Source organism: Malaclemys terrapin, chromosome 13, assembly GCF_027887155.1.
Source record: "Malaclemys terrapin pileata isolate rMalTer1 chromosome 13, rMalTer1.hap1, whole genome shotgun sequence".
In the NCBI taxonomy this organism is placed as follows: domain Eukaryota; kingdom Metazoa; phylum Chordata; order Testudines; family Emydidae; genus Malaclemys; species Malaclemys terrapin.
The window spans coordinates 3733079-3751493 of record NC_071517.1 but is presented as its reverse complement, the minus strand read 5'-3'; the positions used below and the strand labels follow the sequence as shown (position 1 = coordinate 3751493).

The following is an 18415-nucleotide window of genomic DNA, read 5'->3' as shown; positions in this document are numbered from 1 at the left end:
AATAGGCGCGTATATAAGACAAAACCCTAAATATTGGGACTGTCCCTATAAAATCGGGACATCTGGTCACCCTAGGTCTCTGCAGCTAAGCCAAGCGGGGCAGGGGCCAGGCGAGGAGAAGACATTTTCACCAGCGTAGCAGAGGTGACCTCAGAAATCAGAACAGGGAAGAGTCTCTTGACACAACACCCCCCCCCAGCCAGCATCAAAGACCCCCAAGGAGCCAGGCACTGCTTTCACTACCGTTTAATTCTGTTCTGCATTTTACATACATCATAACCCCCCCACTTCCTCCATTCATCTGTACCGTACAGCTCCCAGCACGTGGGACAGAGGCCCAGTCACAAGGCAAGGCTAGGCCACGCCTTGGGGCACCCAGCTTTCAACCTGGGGGGGAGGGGATCTAGCGCAAAACCACATTTAAAAAGAAAATAAGTTAGAAAAGGTCCAAGTTAGTGTTTTATTGCTACCCGCGACGTGCGGAAGGCAGGGTAGGGCCCAGGGGGCGAGGACACATCTCTCCAGCGTGGTGCTGACAGCTGTGAGTCCTAGGTAGGATGGTTCCTCACCTCCTAGTCAGGCCGCCCCTGGCCGCTCTTGGGCTCAGGAGCATCTGGCCAGGGGGCGTCTCCCTTGGGAGGAGACCGGGCAGAGGAGAGCGAGTCTGCATCTCCTGCACACGCTGCCCATTCCCAGATCACTGGGCTTCAGGACGCTGTGCCAGTGCTCTGAACCCAGCGTGCCCATGTGTGCAGACTGGCTCCCACGGCTCGGCTGGGAGAGGAGCCAGACATTATCCCCCTAAGCTTTAAGTCCAGGAATGTGGGCTCACTCCCTTCCCCCTGCCCCTCTGTTCCATTCCTGCCAGAAGGCAGCTGGGTCTCACCCCACCAACAGCTGCCTCCCAGGGCATCCCATCTGCTCATGCAGCAGAGGAAGGGCACAGAGGGGTTGGAGCGGAGGGCAGGCCAGGGGCCAGCAATAGAATAGCTGGGGGGGCCAGCCAACATCTCTGCCCCAGCCCTGTTAAGGGGATTCCCCAGAAGGCACCTCCAGCTCCTTCCGCCGTAACCTTCCACACACCTGGTAATGGCACCATAGTGCTCTTCTAGAGCGCCAGACCTGCAGGCAGCTCCAATGCCCGCGGCATCCGTTACAGCTCTGCGTCAGGGTGTGTGTGTGGGTGTGTATCCGGGCATCGCTGTGCCAGAGATGTGATGCTGCTGCAGGGACAGGAGAGGGTTTCTCAAGGGGGGGGGGGGCTGGATGAGGTCTGGGTCCAATATGTAGGAGCAGCTGTGGCAGGCTGCAGGGAGCCCGTGGGCCTAGAGGTGCTGCAACAGAGGTCACTTTAAAAAAAGAAGGAAAAAAAAAAGATACAAGAGTAAAAAAATCCCTCCCCCCGCCTCTGGAGCTGCAGGCCCTCCCAGCGCTCTGCCCAAAGAGAAGTACCATCAATTGCAGGCTTAGAAACCGCTGGCTTTCCAATGCCACTTCACTCTACAATATGCAGAAGTCTAAACTCTTGAACCAAGTTCTTTCAGACGGGAATTTCCCCTCATCTGCTGTTAAAAAGAGTTACCAATACAAATCCGAGACCAATAAAAACACAAGGGGGAAAATATATATTACTAAGGGCACTGGGGCTCTAAGCCTTGTCCTGGTCACTTGACTCTGTATTACTTGATGTGGGCAGTAGATCAAGTGAATATCCCAAGTCCAATGGAAACGAAAGTACATTTCCCCCTTGCAGTACAGACGGGAGTTTTCTTCTGGGAAAGGAATCGTCTCCAGACAGGCTAGCGGGCTCTTCTCTCTCCCGCCTGCTGTTCTTCCCCAGCTCGCAGAGATCAGCAGCCCTACAGGAAGAGGTTGTTCGACGTAATACTATGACTTTAAACCCAAGTTTCTCCCTCTCCCACAGTGACCTCAAAATAGCAAACACTAACCCCACGACATCTATCTTCCCGTTTCACAGGTTCGCCCGGTCCCTGGAGGGACGTCAGAGAGGAGCGGAGGGGAATCTGGCCACAGCCCGTGGGGAAAGGGAAAGGGAAAGGAGTTGAGTTAAGTGTCTCCCGGTGCCATTTCTTCTGACCGTGTCAGTTTCAGGTTATCCCTTCTTGTGCCCAAGCTACCGCAAATTTATACCAGACCCGTCGGATCAGCCGCCTTCCTACACTCTGATCTCATCGTCCTCCTCATCCGCGAAGGAGAACTCTCTGTCGTGCCGCTTGGGGGGGCCGGGCCGGGCGCCATCTGGGATCCCGTAGCTCTGTCTTTCGGGTGATGGGCGGCGCTCCTCCAGCCCCTGTGCCGTGCAGCTAGAAACCGAACGGCTGTCCCTGCTGACCTGGTTCCTGCTCTGGTCCTGGCAGGCTGGCGCCGTCACCAGGGCATCGGGCAGGGGCTTCCCTTCCTGGCTGAGCCGGTGGGCTGCAGGTACCCGGGTAGGGCCTCCATCCCTTCGGAGCTCCTCAGGTACCACGGAGCCAAAGTCTTCATCCTGCTCCCACTGGTCTTTGTCCATGATGCTCAGGACGTCCCCCAGCATGGAGGGCCCCAGGTCGATGTGGAAGGACATGATGGACTCGGCGTGTTTCATGCCATAGCTGCTCTTCGGCACCACGACAGGCAGATCTGTCAGGTCCCCAAAGTCACGCTCGTCCAGGCCAGGACTCTGGGAGTGGGCGGCTGCGCCATTGGGACGTGGCTTTTCCTCCGGGGTGGCGGCCGCCTCCTCCGGTGCCTTCTTGACAGGGCTCGAGGAAAGGCTCTTGGGCAGCTTCCCGGCGCTTTTGTCCGCCTCCTTCTCGGTGAGCTGAGGCAGGGAGACGGCGTTCTTCACGAAGATGGCCGAGTCCCTCAGGGAGCCCAGCATGTCCCGCCGGTCGCCGCGCGTCACCGACTGCGACCTCTTGCTGCTGCGGAACTTGCGGGACAGCAGGCCGGGCTTGGAGGAGCCCAGCTCCTCAGGGGACTCCGGCTCGCCGGCCTTGCTGTTGAGGAAGGAGGTGTCCCCGAAGGCGTCCCCTGCTCTGCCCACGTGCATGGTGTGGCGGAAGTCGCCCAGCGGGGCGCTGATCATCTCAGCCGTCAGATCCACCCGCGAGCGCCGCTTGGAGTGGGCCGAGTTGGAGACGAGCTGCTTCAGGATCGGCATTGTCCCGGCAAGGGGGGCCGGGCGGCGGGCACTTCCTCGGGAGCCGGGCTGGGCGGCGAGGTCTCGCTGTCCTCCCCAGCAGCACTCACCTACAGCACGGAGAGAAGAGAGGACGCGGGTTAGGCTGGGGGAGCCTCACCAGCACCATACAGTCAGCGGGGAGAGCCACCCCTTGGGCCACTCCCCACAGGAGCCATGGCTACCGTGTCCCGCTCCCTGCACCACAAAGCGCTGGCAGCTCTACAGAGTACTTCCCCCCACCCCCACAACCCAGAGCGGCGTCTCCCTTGTAGGGCCAGCCCCCAGCCCCGTTTCCTGCTCAGCCCCCGGGGGCCGGGAAACGTGCATTGGCCGTTGGAATGCGCTGGCTCTGCCAGCGGCTCAGCTCAGCCCCTGCAACAGTGAATTCGAGAGTCTCTCCCCCGCCCCCTCCCTGCAAACAGGCCTCTCCCTTCCTCCAGAATCTCCCCCCTGACCGATCCAGGGGGGCCTGGCTCAGTCCAGACTGCAGGCCCCGCCACCAGGCCCCCTTCCTTCCCATCCCGCGCTCTTTAATAGTGGCCGGTGTCGGAGGACAGAGACTGAGCGGGTATGGGAGGGAGAATTGCACCCACTAACGCAGTTAGCCACAAGCAGCTGATTCTGCAGACAGTGCTGGCCGGGTGAGGCGTCCGGGACAGGTCAGCTGGGTCACAGCAACGGGAGGCTCAAGGGGACAATGTTATCACAGCAGCAGGCATGCTTTGGAGAGACTGTCCCTGCCCCACGGAGCAGGGGTGCCAGCGGAATGGGTTTTACCAGCCAGTTTTCCAGCCTGGCAGATTCCCCCGGTGTTGGAGCTGGCATCAGCTGCCGTTAATCACGTTCCAGCTCGTTCTCGGCCCCTGCCCTGCAGCGTCACTTGGATACAGGGTTCGTCTCTATTTCCTGTGCTAAACGGCCATGTAATGATGTGGTCTGCTGAGAAGCCGCTATGCCACACCCCAGAGCAGTGAGCTCCCTGCCTCTGTTAGTTCACTGAGGGTGCTGGGATAGGGGTAAAATTTCCATCCCAATTATGCAGGGTGGGGTGAAAGACAGTCACACTGCACCCCACGGCACAAGAGGGGCCACCCACAATACAGGAAAGTCACAGCTACCCGGAGCTAGAGGCAGTTAACATTCAGCAGCCTTGTGGGAACAATCTTCGCCCCGCACCGGAGAGGAACGTGAGCACCAGAGAAACTGAGGCCGTGAACCCGAGGGGTTTTGAGGAAGTCAGAGCCCGGTGCACTCCGCAGAACTGGCCAGTCTGTAGGGACAGGACGGTTCACCCCACTGCGGCCCTGCGCCTCTTACCGAGGGCGGGTGGCAAGGTGGCGGCTTTGTTCGAAGCCACATGGAGAAAATGCTTTGGATTTTTCTCACGTAAAGCAAGCGGCGAGGAGCAGCCGCCAGGAGGAATTGGAAACAGACGGCAGGAAGCGCGCAAGGAGGGCTGGAAAATGCAGAGAGGCCCCACGAGCTCAGGGCTCCGCCACGCAACTAGGAGAAAGGCAGTTGCCTTCAATCGGAGGGAAAGGGGATCAGAGTTTCCGGGACCCAAGGAGAACTGGTAGGAAGGATCCCTCCAGCTCCCCACGCTGCTGTCCTGGGGCTCGTCACACCAGGGCTGGAACCAACCACCACATTGAACAGGAATGATCCAGAACACGGTTCTTGGCCTTTTCCATCCCTGCTCCCCCAGCGAGCTGGGCGCTAGCACAGAACCCCCTTCCTGCTATACATGGAGGGGGCTCTGGCTGGGAAGGACAGACTGCTCAGGAACAGAGACTGACGGGCACGGGCGTGTCTACCCTAGGACGTCTCCCCACTGCACTAGCACAGGTTCAGCTCCACCAGGCAGAGCACTTAGTGCAGACAGGGTTTAACCCCCAAGCATCTAGGTTTGCTCCGAGGCCCACCAGCCCAGGCATAGCTGCCGTGGCAGGAGCGTTCCCAGCAGAGACTGGTGCAGACCCGGCCCGAGATTCTCAGCCCTGGACTAGCTGCGGCCGCCACACGGGCGGAGGCTGGGGAGCAGGATGAGGGTGGAGCAGCGTTTGCAGCGGTGCAGGAGAGAAGATGGCCCCGCAGGAGGCCACAGCTCCCTTGCTGGTTCCCGGGGGCTGGGAGCAGCGTGGTCCGGGCCCTATCTCCCCAGGTGCCTTGGTAGCAAGGGACAATGGACACGTTTCCTTTCCACCCAAGCCCAGGGGTCCCTAGAGCCACTGAAGGAGCTGGGCAGTCAGCGACAGGCCCATCACCGCCGCCTGCACCCAGGCCGGGGTTTTCAGCATGACGAGCCGTATGGAGTGGGGCAGAAAGAAACCGTCCGAGCTGCCCCGGCGTCTGGGGTGCTTCCTCCAGGCGGGGGGAACTATCCTGGCTCCAGCTCCTAGTTGAGCGGGCTTCCATCCGCCGCCCTCCCCATCCCACTGCATTTGGCCGCGCGCACTGGATTCCTTGGCTCTCAGAGGCACAGCAGCCCAGCCGCCAGCGTCAGTGGAAGGGGGATCCCATGGGTCAGAGCCGGCTTCGCGTGGGCCTGCGCCGGCTTCCACAGCCCTACTGAGAGACCGAACCACCCCAGCGGTGACATGGCTCCGCGCCAGCACCCCTGCACTCTGCTGCATCCTCACAGCCGGATTATCTAGGCACATGCTGGTGGCGGCGGCTGGCTGGGAGCACAGGGGCTCAGGCACCGTTCTGCCCCGGTCAGTCTGTGCACGAGGCAGCCAGGACTGGCAGAACGGTAGATGGGGGCAGACTGCACCGTTCTCCTCCCTGCCCCATCACTGCCTGAGTCATGCTGCCTAGAGACTGTTTAAGCCCATCCCAGGGGCTTGGGGAGATTCCCTGGCCCGGAAGCCGGGACTTTCCTGAGAGGGGTTGGTGATGAGGCCTCCGTGGGGAGCGCCTGCATCAGCAGAAGCGGCCCCTTTGGAGCGAAAGCTTTCTCTAAGGTCACACGCCGCCCCACAGCTTGTGCAGAGGGAGCAGTTTGAGCTTGGGAGGGGAGGAGAGGGGAGCAGAGGAGAGGCAGGTGCTGAGAGAAGCAGGCCGTGACTGGAACACAGATGGGCATCAGAGAGAAAGGGAGACGCACACATGCCTACACGCGAGGCAGCCCATGTCCTGCTGTTCTGCGTTCTCCACACCCCACAACCCAGCTCACGCAAAGCCCGTAGCCGTTCTGAAACCCCCGCTCCCTATCTTAGGGGCCCCCAGCGACACCTGTCCCCAGTTAAAGGGACAGGCCCTCTGTGCCCATCACTCCTAGCTCACCAGGGTGTTGAGATGGTCTCCTGGTGTTTCTGGCTTTCCAGTGCTCCCTCCACGTGCTAATACCATGCTCACGGCCGTGGCATCAGCGCACGAAGAGGCCTGCCCTTTGTACAGTCCAAGCGCCACCTCGAACGCTGAGCAAGACCCGCGGCTCAGGGCGCAAGGCGAGGTCTCCAGAAGCCAGAAAGCGGCACAGGGGAGCTGGACTGAAGGACTAGGCCGGGAGTCTATGCAGCTGGGCTCCCCATCCTCTCCCTCCAGCTTTGGCAGACACCCCGCTGTTTTGGGTGCTACGGGACAGAGGCTCCTTTCTCTCTATCCCTGGGGGCTGAGGCAGGGGGTGGAGGAAGAGCCCCATAGCAACATGAGAGGACGCAGGATGCACCAGAGGATTGTTTCCACTCGCTGATCGGCTCTCCTGGTAGCCTTTCGCACACATGTAGCCTAGCGTTTAGCACACAGCCCCCCGCCCCCGGGGACGGACTTGCAGACTCTGAATGTTTAATTTAGGAGCAACAAATAGCCGGGATGCGATCGCACAGCAGGAAGCAAACGCAGGGCGTCTGGCTCCACTGACCCTTTGCCTGGGTCTGGGGAGAGAAGAGCAGGAAAGGGGCGAACATGCATCCTCTGCGCCCCACAACCCAGCTCACGCAATGCCACTGTGCCATTTAGAGCCCCACTGGCCTGCCAAAGGCTGTGGGGCTGCCCGCCCCACTGGGAAGGGAGCCATGCCCCAGTCACCAGAGGGTCACCAGCACTCACAGCCGTTCACCCATCCCAGTGCCCCTTCACCCAAGGCAGTTCTCCCCCTTCTGGCTTCCTTCCCCACCTCTGCAGCATTAACCCTGCCCCCTTACCAGCCTCTGATTCCCAACCCCACGGCATCCCAGCCTGCGACTCGTTCCCCTCCAGACCCCTGGGGCACAGTCTGCCCGGCCCGGCCCAGCCACAGGGAATGGACGGAGCTGCCTCGCGTTCGCTCCCAGCGTAGGGGCTTGGCAGAGCAGGGCAGGAACCTGCCCAAGTCCCAGACTCCGAGGTGGCTGGGATTCTGGTTAGGAAGATGGGGTGAGGTCTGCCTGAGACTTGGTCTTATTTGTTTGCCAGTTCCAGCTGAATTTAGTACTGGCAAACTCCGGTTCTTTGCTCCCCCCCCCATGCCCATGCCCACCCACCACACCTGTGTGTCTTAGGGGCTACAGGATACCCCCCGGCCAGCCCAGCCAGCTGTGGAGTTCAGGACCCCTTTGCCCTCCCAGCGCGCAATGGCTCCAGCTCTCACGCGCTCCAAGCAGCTCTAAGCAACGGGGAGATCAGCAGTGGGGTACGGAGCCATTCGCTGCCAGGCAGACGGTTCAGATCCAGCCCAGCTCAGCCGTGCCCCCGGGCAGAGACGAGAGGATTCCGCAGGGGCTGATGGATACAAGTTGGGAGCTTCTGAACAGCTCTCTGTGGCAAAGCAATGACACCTCCCGCCCAAGGGCCTCCCAAAACTGGCAGTGACCAGCCCTCTGGTTGCGAGTCTCAGCAGAAGACCAAGGACTGGCTGTGACATGGGAGTGCCACTGCCCTCTGGCTAGTACGCAGGGTCCCTCCAGGCCAGGTCTTACCCACATCTGCAGGGCATGGGATACAGGGTGTCCTGGGGAAGCCGCTCCCCATGGTCTGCTGTGCTGGAGAACTTCAGCAGCCAGAAACATGCTCTTGTGGTTCAGGCACCAGGCGGGGATGAGTTGGGTTCAATTCCTCCGCCACTGACTCCCTGTGTACCTTGGGCAAGTCACTTCACCTTTCTGGGCCTCCCTCCACGCCTAGGAAACAGGGAAAAGGAGACAGCCTGTCTCCAATCTGTTGTCTAGAGGGACAGCAGCAAAGCCGTGTCTAAACAGACAACTGGAAAAGCTCCTTGGGACCTGGATGGTCTCTCACTTGTGCAGCACCCAGCACAGTGGAGCTGTGATTTCAGTTGTTGTGTCTGTGGTAGGAATAATAATCTTCAGGGCTTTCAATCCAACACCTGTTCTCCATGCACTGAGTAACGGGATATACAAGAACTGGCCTGCGTTTGGATGGTCCTCGGAAGCCTGTTCTCCCTGCACTTGCTCTGGGGAGCCATCCAGAGATCTTAGCCCAGGGTCACGGTCAGCCTTCCCCACACGGCATGGGTACCGCTCACTGACAGAGTCGGCTGTTCCATGGGCCACGGCGAGCACCGTTCCTGCTCCTCTTACATGTGTTTTACTGCCACTTCCAGACAAGCTGGAGGCCCCGCTCAGAGATCGCGCTGGGCTTCGGAGGGGGGGAAACGTTCCCCAGACTGTCCTGCCTCGCTGGGCCACAGAGCGCCAGTGACGGCCCCGAGAGAGAGACTCCAGTGGCTGCGCTCCACGTGCCTGTCCTGGGGCAGCGAGCAGGGATCAGCGTCTCCCTCTCTTCCAGGTTTCTATGGGACAGTCCAGATTTGGACCCGGCTGCTCCGCCAGCAAAGTGCTCCAAGGTGCTGACATCTGCCAGACCTGGGGAGACGCTGTCACAATGCCGGGGGCCCCCCAAGGCTGGGGCATCAAGACCTCGCCATCAGAGCCCGCCCTGCTGGACTGATAGAGGCAGCATCCGTGTAATGGGTTTCACCCGCCCCCTTCTGCTGGTGACCAAGGCAAGGGGACGCTCTACAGAGACAGAGCCCCACAAGAGGCTGCAGCCAGCAAGTACTCATGAGCCAACCTGGCATCCTCCGAAGTCTGCTCCGTTTGCCCTGCTGGAGCAAAGTCCTGACCCTTTCTCCATTACCACTTCCCCCACCCTGCAGCTTTCTCGCTGGCCCCTTCCCCCAGCCCCGCGTCCCCGCTCAGCCCGCCCTGCAGGTCCCCTGCTTTCCCCCACAGACCCAGGGTACGTCTACACGGCAATCGAACACCCGCAACTGGCCTGGATCAGCTGACACAGGCTGGGGGGCTATAAAATTCGGTGTAGATATTTGGGCTTGGCCGGGCTCTGGGATCCTCCCCGGCCTGAGCCCCGCGAGACCACGTCAGCTGACACAGGCCAGCGGAGGGTGTTTTATAGCAGTGTAGACGTCCCCATAGACACACCCTGAGTGCTCCTCCATTGCTGAGCGGGAGCAGGGCAGACTTCCTGCTTTGCAATCACTTCCATCTCGCCGCTCTTGCTTCAGAGAGCGTACAAGGCTCAAACTGTTCTCCGGCTTCTACCCCAATTAAACAATAACCTGTTAGACAATCTCTCATCACAGCGCCAAGTACTTGGGCTCACAGCTCTTCTGAGCAAGGCTGCAACTCCCTCCTCTCCCCAGCGTCCTTTGAAAGGTTACAGAAAATGAGCTACACAGAACGTGCCAACCGCCTGCCCCTCCCAGGCCGTTCAGAGGAATCAATCCACCAGCCATTTCCGGTACTTGCGTGTCCCCCATTGGTACAGCGTCTGAGCACCACACAAACGAACACCACAGGCTCGAGTTCCTCATCTGACCCTGTGTAACACGGGCCAGGGACCTGCCCCGTAATCCTTCCTAGCGCACGTCTTTTAGGAAAAGCACCACCTTCGTGAGACCGGCCAGTGCTATATTATCTTCACTTCACAAATGGGGAGCCGAGCCGAGCCACAGAGAGACAAAGGGAACATCTACACAGCAAGCGAGTCTCAGAGCCTGGATCAACTGACTCGGGCTTGCGGGGCCCACCCCATAGGGCTAAAAATAGCAATGTAGATGCTCTGGCTAGAGCCTGGGCTCTGAGACCTTCCCCCCCCTTGCTGGGGTTCAGAGCCCCGGCTGCAACCTGAACCCCAAACATCGACACTGCTCGTTTGAGCCCTGTTTTTCAGTCAGCTGACCCGAGCTGAGCCTCACGGCCGGGTTTTAGGCACCGTGTAGACGGACCCTAAGTGACTGGCCACAGGATGCTTGTGGTCAGGCAGAGATTTGAACAGCAGCTCTCAAGGTGCTGTGCGTGGTATCTGAGAAGATGCTACATGGTCTGATTTCCGTTTGTTGGTTCCTACACCCCACTGTACAGATTTAAATCCTACAGAGTCTGTCACTGGACACGAGCTGTGAGCATTTAGTGGCTGAGGAAGGCAATGGGAGCCTGGTCTCCTGGGTTCCACACAGTTGGTGGCTGGGTTGAAGTGCAAGCCGGCACTTCACTTTACTTTCTCTCACACACACTTCTCCTTTTGGTGTCAGTTTCCTATCCATAAACTAGGTTTAATCCATCCAGGCAGGGTAAAGCCTAACCCAGTGGTTCTCAAACTTGGGCCGCCGCTTGTTCGGGGAAAGCCCCTGGTGGGCCGGGCCGGTTTGTTTACCTACCGTGTCCACAGGTTCGGCGATCACGGCTCCCACTGGCTGCGGTTCGCCGCTCCAGGCCAATGGGGGCTGCGGGAAGTGGCGCAGGCCGAGGGACGTGCTGGCCGCCCTTCCTGCAGCCCCCATTGGCCTGGAGCAGTGAACCACGGCCAGTGGGAGCCGCGATCAGCCGAACCTGTGGACGCGGTAGGTAAACAAACCAGCCCGGCCCACCAGGGGCTTTCCCTGAGCAAGCGGCGGCCCAAGTTTGAGAACCACTGGTCTAACCAATTCCCTCCTCACTGGGGTGTCCGATTTCCTTATCTATCACTAACATCTCCTCGGATTGAAAACCAAGCCTGCCTTTTTTGGTCCTTCTCCAGCCGGGAGGAGTTACAAGTAATGGAAAAACCGACTAGTCAGTTTCTAATCAGTTTCCCTGCCAGGTTCTCATGCCCTAGCTCATTGCCGCATGCAGGGAGAGGATTACACACTTGCCCACGCATCTTTTTCCTTTGCCTGATTTCATTTCTATTGGCCTTCGGTTTCACACAAGACATGGAACCCCCCCCAGGCCAGCTCCCCAGCTGGTGTACGTCAATGACAATCCGCTGAATTAGGCCAGCTGCGGACCCAGCCCTAACAGCTAACCATGGGGGCAAGTTTGCTTCCTTAGCGTTCCTAAGAGACTTTGAAAGCCTTGGCTAAAGGCAGCAGGAGACTCAAGTGTTACCCACGTTACTGAGTAGCTTTGCCCTCCTCCAGAAGCCTCCACACTGCTAGGGGCCCAGAACAAGCCACCGCCTTCCTCCTCCTAGCTAGCAGGAAAGGGGCGAATTCGTAGTGCCTTCTCTCTCCCCTGGCAAGCTTCACTCTCGAGACAGTTGGGGAAGATGGGGCGGGAGAGGGGATGTTTTCACAGAGCGGGAGACTGCAGGGAGCTCTACTACAGGCTTCCAGAGCTCTCTGGCTGCAGCAGGGGTGCTGGGCTTGCCTCGGCGCGGGAGAGAGCCCCTTCTCTGCTGCTTATTCAGCGAGGAAGGAGACCAGATCCCGTGACATTCCCGCTGCTGCTTTGACAAAACCAGCCCGGAGAACCTTAACAGCCGCCTCCTAATAATCTGCTGAGAAAGCGCAAGTGTAACCCGAGACAAAGGTAAAGAGGCAGCCAGCGTCCAGGGGCAGGCGGTGCCAACTGCCCTCCCAGAGCACAGCCTCGCTCCTACTGCCAAAACCCATTTCAGAGGGTGGGTGGCGTAGCAAGGGGAGGTCAGGGGGGAGCAGAGACCAGTCAATTACCCCGCTTTTCCTCCCCCAACTCAGGCCTGCTAAATTTGCTCTCTAGGTCAGGGGTTCTCAACCTTTTTCTTTCTGCCACCCCACCCCCCAACTTGCTATACAAACTCCACGGCCCAGCTGCGCCACAGCACCTGTTTTACTGCAGATAAAAGCCAGGGCTGGTGTTAGGGGGTAGCAAGCAGAGCATTGGCCCAGGGCCCCACGCCACAGCGGGCCCCACGAAGCTAAACTGCTCAGCCTTCGGATTCAGCCCAGGGTGGTGGGGCTGAGGGCCAAGGGGCTTGGGCTTTGGCTTTCTGCCCTGGGCCTCAGTGAGTCTAATGAGGATCCCTGCTTGGTGGACTCCCTGAAACCTGATCAAAGCTCCCCAGGGGGGCCTCAGACCCGTGGTTGAGAACTGCTGCTCTAGGTGGTTTAGGGACTTGGATTGCAAGCTCCTCAGGGCAGGAACCATCTGTTCGTTATGAATCCATTCTCCATCACCCGCACCTTGTGGCCTTTCACACCCGGGCAGCACTTCACACCGGTGCCAGCAGCTCCACGAGGTGTTGGGTGAGCGACAGTTCAGCCCACACATCTGTACAGCACCTGGCACAATCGGGCACAGAGTCTGCAGCAGAGCAAGGATTGGAACCCAGGAGCTCCGAAATCCCAACCCCGGATCTGTGCCCTGCTCTCAGTTCCGCCCCATGGAGCTGCACAGAGGGCAGGCTGTCACACGGCGGCAGGCAGGAGTGACAAGCCGGAAGTCAAGAGCAATCAAGGGCCTTGACTCGGGGCTTTCCTGACGCATTAACTTACGCTGGCTGTGCCTCGCCCCGTCACCAGGACGCGCGCTCTTTTGCCATCCCTCACAAGACTGGCTGGCGTGAAACTAGAGCCGCCGGCTCTGTTGCGGGTTTTGGTTCACGAGGCAGCGCCCTGAAGCTAGGAGATCGCAGGAGGTTCCACCCCACCCCCCTTCCTCCGTCAGACTCACTGGAGCATGGGCTGGGCTGCACAGCGAGAGCTCCACCTGAAACCTGGCGGAGGGAAAGCGAGCGCGTCCAAGAGATGATCAGCCCTGTACTATCCAACAAGAATCTCTGCCCTTTACAGTGCCTGTCTGCACACCTGAGCTCAACACCCAAACAAAGAACCACCTCCGGCCCACAGAGCTACCAACACAGAATAGCTGCAGGTGGAGAGTCGCATAATCATCATCTTCCCTCACTGCAGACAGAAGCTGCAATCCTTGTCTACCCTTTGCCAAGCAGGCCCCAGCCCTGAAGATAGAGGCCCATCCTCCAGCCATCAGTGCAAAGACCTGGGCAAAGCCCAAAGACACCCAGGCAGAAGGGTGAAAGGAGACAGTTTTGCACCCTCCTTGGAGGTGCCAGTGTTGGCGGCAGGGCAGAAACATCTGTAGGACTGACAGACTAGACTTTCAAACAGCTGATATGCTGTTAATTTATCAGAAGCATCTGCAGCACCTATTGCAAAGCAGGTGGAAAATATCAGGCAGAGAAAATTAGATCCCCATCCAGAGTGTTTGACCCAGAGGGAGACAGGGATCTTGGCTCTTGCCAGCATAATCTTCCACACACAGACACAATTAACCTGTGGAACTCACTGCCACAAGATATCACCAACCTGAAGTGCTTAGCAGCATTTCCAAAAGGACTGGGCAGTTCTAGGGATGACAAGGATATCCAGCAACAGAGGGTCCTGTGGCACCTTTGAGACTAACAGAAGTACTGGGAGCATAAGCTTTCGTGGGTAAGAACCTCACTTCTTCAGATGCAAGGATATCCAGAGTTGCATTAAGTACTAACAAAGACAACAGGAGTTTGGGAAAGGCTATAAACTCTCATGCTTCAGGGCATGAGCCAACCTCTAGTTAGTGCAGGGAGGGGGTCAGGAGGAAACATTCCCTGGGGCAAGGTTATCCCTTAACTGTCTCAAGTTCCTCCGAAACAGCAGATACTGGCCAGTGTCTTTCACAAGATACTGGACTAGACAGACCGCTGCTCTGCTCCAGTCTTGCCATTCCTGCGTCCCCATATTGTGGCTGTGGGAGGGTGAGGAGCGAGCGGTGAGGAGTGAGCAGCCAGATTTCTCACAGCCCATTCAAGACCATGGTAAGCGAATTCCGTGTTGGGAGACTGAAGGCAGTTCAGGGATATCTCACCAGGGAACTGGTTAACCAACTCACCCACCCCAGAACAAACACACAGAACAATGGGACCCAGATTGCAGCAATCAGCAGAAATCACTCACATCAGCTGAAGCCCTTTTAAATGACTCCCACCCTGAATACAATAACCTGCTGTGTCATGCGGCCTATAGTCAGGAGAGTCAGTAGAGGATTCACCTGAGTTACAGAACCCCCCCGCTTCAGCCTGTTAGCAGAGGGCATCTTTCCCTCTGCGTCAGCAGTGGGCATGCAGCTCGCTGGTACTGCCTACCAGCAGGTCATCACTCCCCTTCACAGACATCGGCTGTGGCCAAGAGGAGGCAAACCCCAGTTCTGCTCCCAAGCAGAATCCAGCTTGGACTCCATCAAGACCCGGACTGGTTTGCCAATCGCTCGCCACATAAAGCATGGCCCGGGCACTGCTCGCTGAGCGCCATCTCAGGGCGAGGACTCTGCTGGGGGCAGGTCAGGCTCCGTGCCAGCCTCTGACATGAAGGCACCTTCCGACTGGGGGCCAAGAGGGAGGCACTGAATCGTTTTCTCTCTGGACCTCACCTGGAGTCAAACCACAGTGCTAGCGAGAACCAAGCTCTAGCACTGCCTGCAGCATGGCCTAGTGGATTGGGCACTAGATTGGGACTCAGGAGACCTGAGTTCAGGTCCCAGCTCCGCCCCTCCTTCGCTGGCAGACCTTGGGCAGGTCCCAGCCCTCCCCCTGCCTCAGTTTCCCTATCTGTAAAACAGGGAGAACATGGGCTTGGAGATTTATGGATGAAGAGGACTATCAAAGAACTGCTACATCCGGGGCAGATGTCTAACTCAGGCCGGGGCTAAGCTGCCGTTTAGTCCCATCTCTCATGCTGCTGGACTGAGCTGAGGCGCGCAGAGCAGATACTGCCCCAGAGCTCTCCGTCGGTTGGCAGAGCGCCAGTTTCAGAGCCCTCCCCAGGGAAGTCCGTGCACTCACTACGTCCCCCGGAGAGACATGGAGCCATTAAGCCAGAGACGAGCCCGAGCCTGGAAGCTCCTCTCCAGGCCCTTGAACTCCGCTCAGACTGAAGTCTTCATCGAAGCCCTGGCACAGCTCTAATACAGACCATAGGCTGCAGAGACCTTCAACTAGCCCCCTTCTCGCCCTACAGGGCAGGGATGTTGCCAGACACAACCCAACATCAGCAGTTCCAAGCATTCCTGGAAGGGGCCAAAACATCACAGGGTGCAAGGTATCTCTCAGGTGCCTTTAACCAACAACTGCAGCCAATTCTCAGTTATTCACAATGGATCCTGCAGAGATGTTCCCCAGAATCCCTTGCACTGGTCCCCACCTCCCTTCCCCTGGCAAGGGGCAACTGCTCAGTGCTCCCAGCACCCCAGCTGGCAAGCAAGCCGAGCTGTGAGCTCCCTGTCTAGCTTGAGGCAGGCTAACCCCCATGCACGGGGGCAGAGGTCAAAGCCTTCTTCCTGCAGCAGGAGAAAGCTGAGAGGGCAGGTGGGGTGGAGAGGGGGCTTGGTTCCCTGGCCCCCTATTTAGTCAGTCACACCCACCCGGAGCACATTTAAACACATCAGACATTTTTGGAGGATAGGTCCATCAATGGCTATTAGCCACAATGGGCAGGGACACCACCCCCTGCTCTGGGTGTCCCTAGCTGGGAAGGGGCGACAGGGGATGGATCACTCGATGATTCCCTGTTCTGTTCATTCCCTCTGGGGCACCTGGCACGGGCCGCCGTTGGAAGACAGGACACTGGGTTAGATGGGCCATTGGTCTGACCCACGATAGCCACCCTTACGGTCTTACCCCCCTGCACAGCTGTAAGAGATGGTACTCCTGGCGCAGCAGTGGAAAAATCAAGCCCAGGCTAGGAGCAAGCTGGTAACCCACCTCCCTCTGCCAGCTGCTGGGTCCCACCAATTAAGAGCGGCTGTGGGCACCATGGCGACAGAGGCCTGAGTGGTAGCTAGCCAGCCCAGGCACGGACACAGCAAAGGCCGTGTTCTCCCAGCATCTATTTGGAACCCTTCTGGCATCCCAGGAGTGGCCAGCTAAATAATTCATGGTGGCTGGGGGCTGCCCCAGCTGACGGGCCCCAGAGCAGTTAAAGAAACGGGCTGCTCACAACGGTGCGGCCAAGCCAGGCTAAGAGGTGAAGGCCAGAGGCCCAGCACTGCAAAGTTCAGATGAATTCTCAGGTGTGTTTGCCGCTCGAGGCAAAGCCTGGCTACACCACAACCAGCCATACAGCTCGCCCCAGCCACACAAGGCGGGGTTAGCCCGTTGGCTAAAACTACACCTGTTTAGCCTAGTGTCAACAGGCCCTGGGAGTTAGCTGGAGTCGAAGGTTACCGTCGCACAGCTCGATGACCCAGCCCCAGCGGTTTGTTTTGCAAGAGCCCTGGAGAACTCAGAGCCACTCCCGAGTTAGCAACAAAGTTAGCCAGAGTCACCGAGTCAGGGAAACCAACCGCTCTCGCTGCCCAACTCCCCAAGTCAGCCCGAATCCCCAGCCAGAGCCTCTCTCCTCCACAGCTCGGCAGGGCTGCTGGAAGAGGTAACCCTAGCAGGGCCTTTGTATGCCTGGGCCTGCAGCCCTTTGTTCCATTGCATTTCACTCCGCCAGCCAGCTGGGCAAGGCACCCAGCAAGGAGCAGCCCCTTCCCACGGGCACCTCGCTCGGGGCACTGGGGTGGGGGCTCCACGCTGGCCATTTTTTGGAGGGGGATAAGATGATAAGAGGAATCAAGGCTGATCTGGCAAGCCTGGGCACAGGGCGGGCACAGCCTGCAAGGGGCCCCTGGCACCGTTCTCTCCTCCTAGCCCAGGAAATCCCTTCCTGCCGCCCGTCTCTGCCACAGCCCCGCCTGGGCATCCCGGGGCAAGGGGGCCGAGGGCGCACAAAGACCTACTCGGGCCCGGTCTGCGCGCATCTCGGTGCCTGCCCCCCCCCGCGAAAACCCGGGCCCGCTTCCACACCAACAGCCCCCGTCCCCCCAGCAAGGGAAAGCCCCTCCCCAAGCGCAGCGCTTGGGTCTCAGCCACCGCCTGCCCGAGGGCTGGTTTTACTGGGCCGCCCCCTCCCTCCAGCGCCCCCCCATCAAGGCACCTCCTTTTCTCCCGGCGGAGGCGCCCCCAGCAGCCCCCTCCTCTGCGCGAGCTTCTCAGGGCGCAAAGTTCTGCCGCGCTGCGCACCCCTCTGCCAGCGCACGCACAGCCGGGGCGCGCAACTCCCGGGCCACCGCCCGCGCCTCGCTCCCCTGCACTTTGCTCCTGCCCGGCGCGCGAGCCAGAACCACCGCAGTAAATCTCCCGGCCAGTCCCCACCCCTCCCGGCGTTAAAGAGACGGCGAGCCAGACAAAAGAGCCCCGCTCTGGAAATTACCTGGAGCAACCCCCCCCCCGCGCGTTCCCGGATTCCCCCGCCCGCTGGCTACGGCCAAAACCCGGCAGCGGAGGGCCTCTGGCTCCCGGGGGGGAGAGGGGGGGACGCGTGCATCCTTTGCCGATGCGTTACAGGAGCCCCCGCCGTTTGCCATCGCTGCTCTTTGCAGGCCAGGCTCTGGGAAGCCCATTCCGGGCAAGGGCCAGCGGCTGCTAGTTTGTTAGCATTGACTTTGGGGGGGGGGACGGGGCTGGATCAATGTCTCTTTCATTACAAGGGTGGGGGGCGGACTCCGCACGGGTTCCCGAGGAGAACCAGCTTGGACCATCTCCCAGCCCTCCCCAAGGCGAGCCCGGGTCTGCAGGAGCCGCCAGGAAGCTCAGCGGGGACACCTTTGACCAGCAAAAAGCAGCCCCTCCCCCCCCCCATCTCATTTCCCTTGAAGCCGCTGAGCAAAGAGCAGCGATGGGGGAAAATCCCATGGCACGAACCCCTCTGCAGCCAGTCCCCGCACTGCAAACTGGCTCCACTCCCATTGTGTCCCTACAACCCCCTTCCCGCCCCCCAAGCCTGGGAACCCCTCTGCCCCGCCGGGGCTGTGCAGGGTGGGTACCTACCTAGTCACAAGCCCCTGCCCGTCTCCCAGGCAGGCTTTGTTCCCTCAGTGCTCCGCGCTCCCCTCCCGTCTCTCCAGCCCATGTCAGTTTCCAAGGTTGTTTCGGCTCCGGATTGAAACGGATCGTCCCGGCGCTCCCCACTCCTTCGGGGATGATGTCATGGCT

The 18415-nt window shown here is 59.4% G+C and overlaps 1 protein-coding gene across 3 annotated transcripts; it reads right to left on the bottom strand.

Moving 5' to 3' along the window:
• Nucleotides 1-230: 230 nt before the first annotated feature.
• On the bottom strand, nucleotides 231-18365 carry CDC42EP4 (CDC42 effector protein 4). 3 transcript variants are annotated; one of them, XM_054047948.1, is made up of 2 exons: nucleotides 18251-18365; nucleotides 231-3252 (listed from the first exon to the last, which is right to left on the bottom strand). In XM_054047948.1, exon 2 carries the CDS (start codon nucleotides 3161-3163, stop codon nucleotides 2177-2179), a length of 987 nt encoding a protein of 328 aa, XP_053903923.1. In that variant the 5' UTR covers nucleotides 3164-3252; nucleotides 18251-18365; the 3' UTR covers nucleotides 231-2176. The 3 variants fall into 3 exon arrangements, with proteins under 3 accessions (XP_053903923.1, XP_053903924.1, XP_053903922.1); XM_054047949.1 differs by lacking the exon at nucleotides 18251-18365 and adding an exon at nucleotides 17358-17490; XM_054047947.1 differs by lacking the exon at nucleotides 18251-18365 and adding an exon at nucleotides 8083-8193.
• Nucleotides 18366-18415: the final 50 nt, after the last annotated feature.

Excerpts from the sequence above, each read along its gene's own strand:
- CDC42EP4 (XM_054047947.1), bottom strand. The coding sequence starts at position 8,134 with ATGGGGAGCGGCTTCCCCAGGACACCCTGTATCCCATGCCCTGCAGAT. Across the intron at positions 3,253-8,082 it reads CCCATGCCCTGCAGATGTGG|GTGAGTGCTGCTGGGGAGGA; the intron begins GTAAGACCTGGC and ends TCCGTGCTGTAG.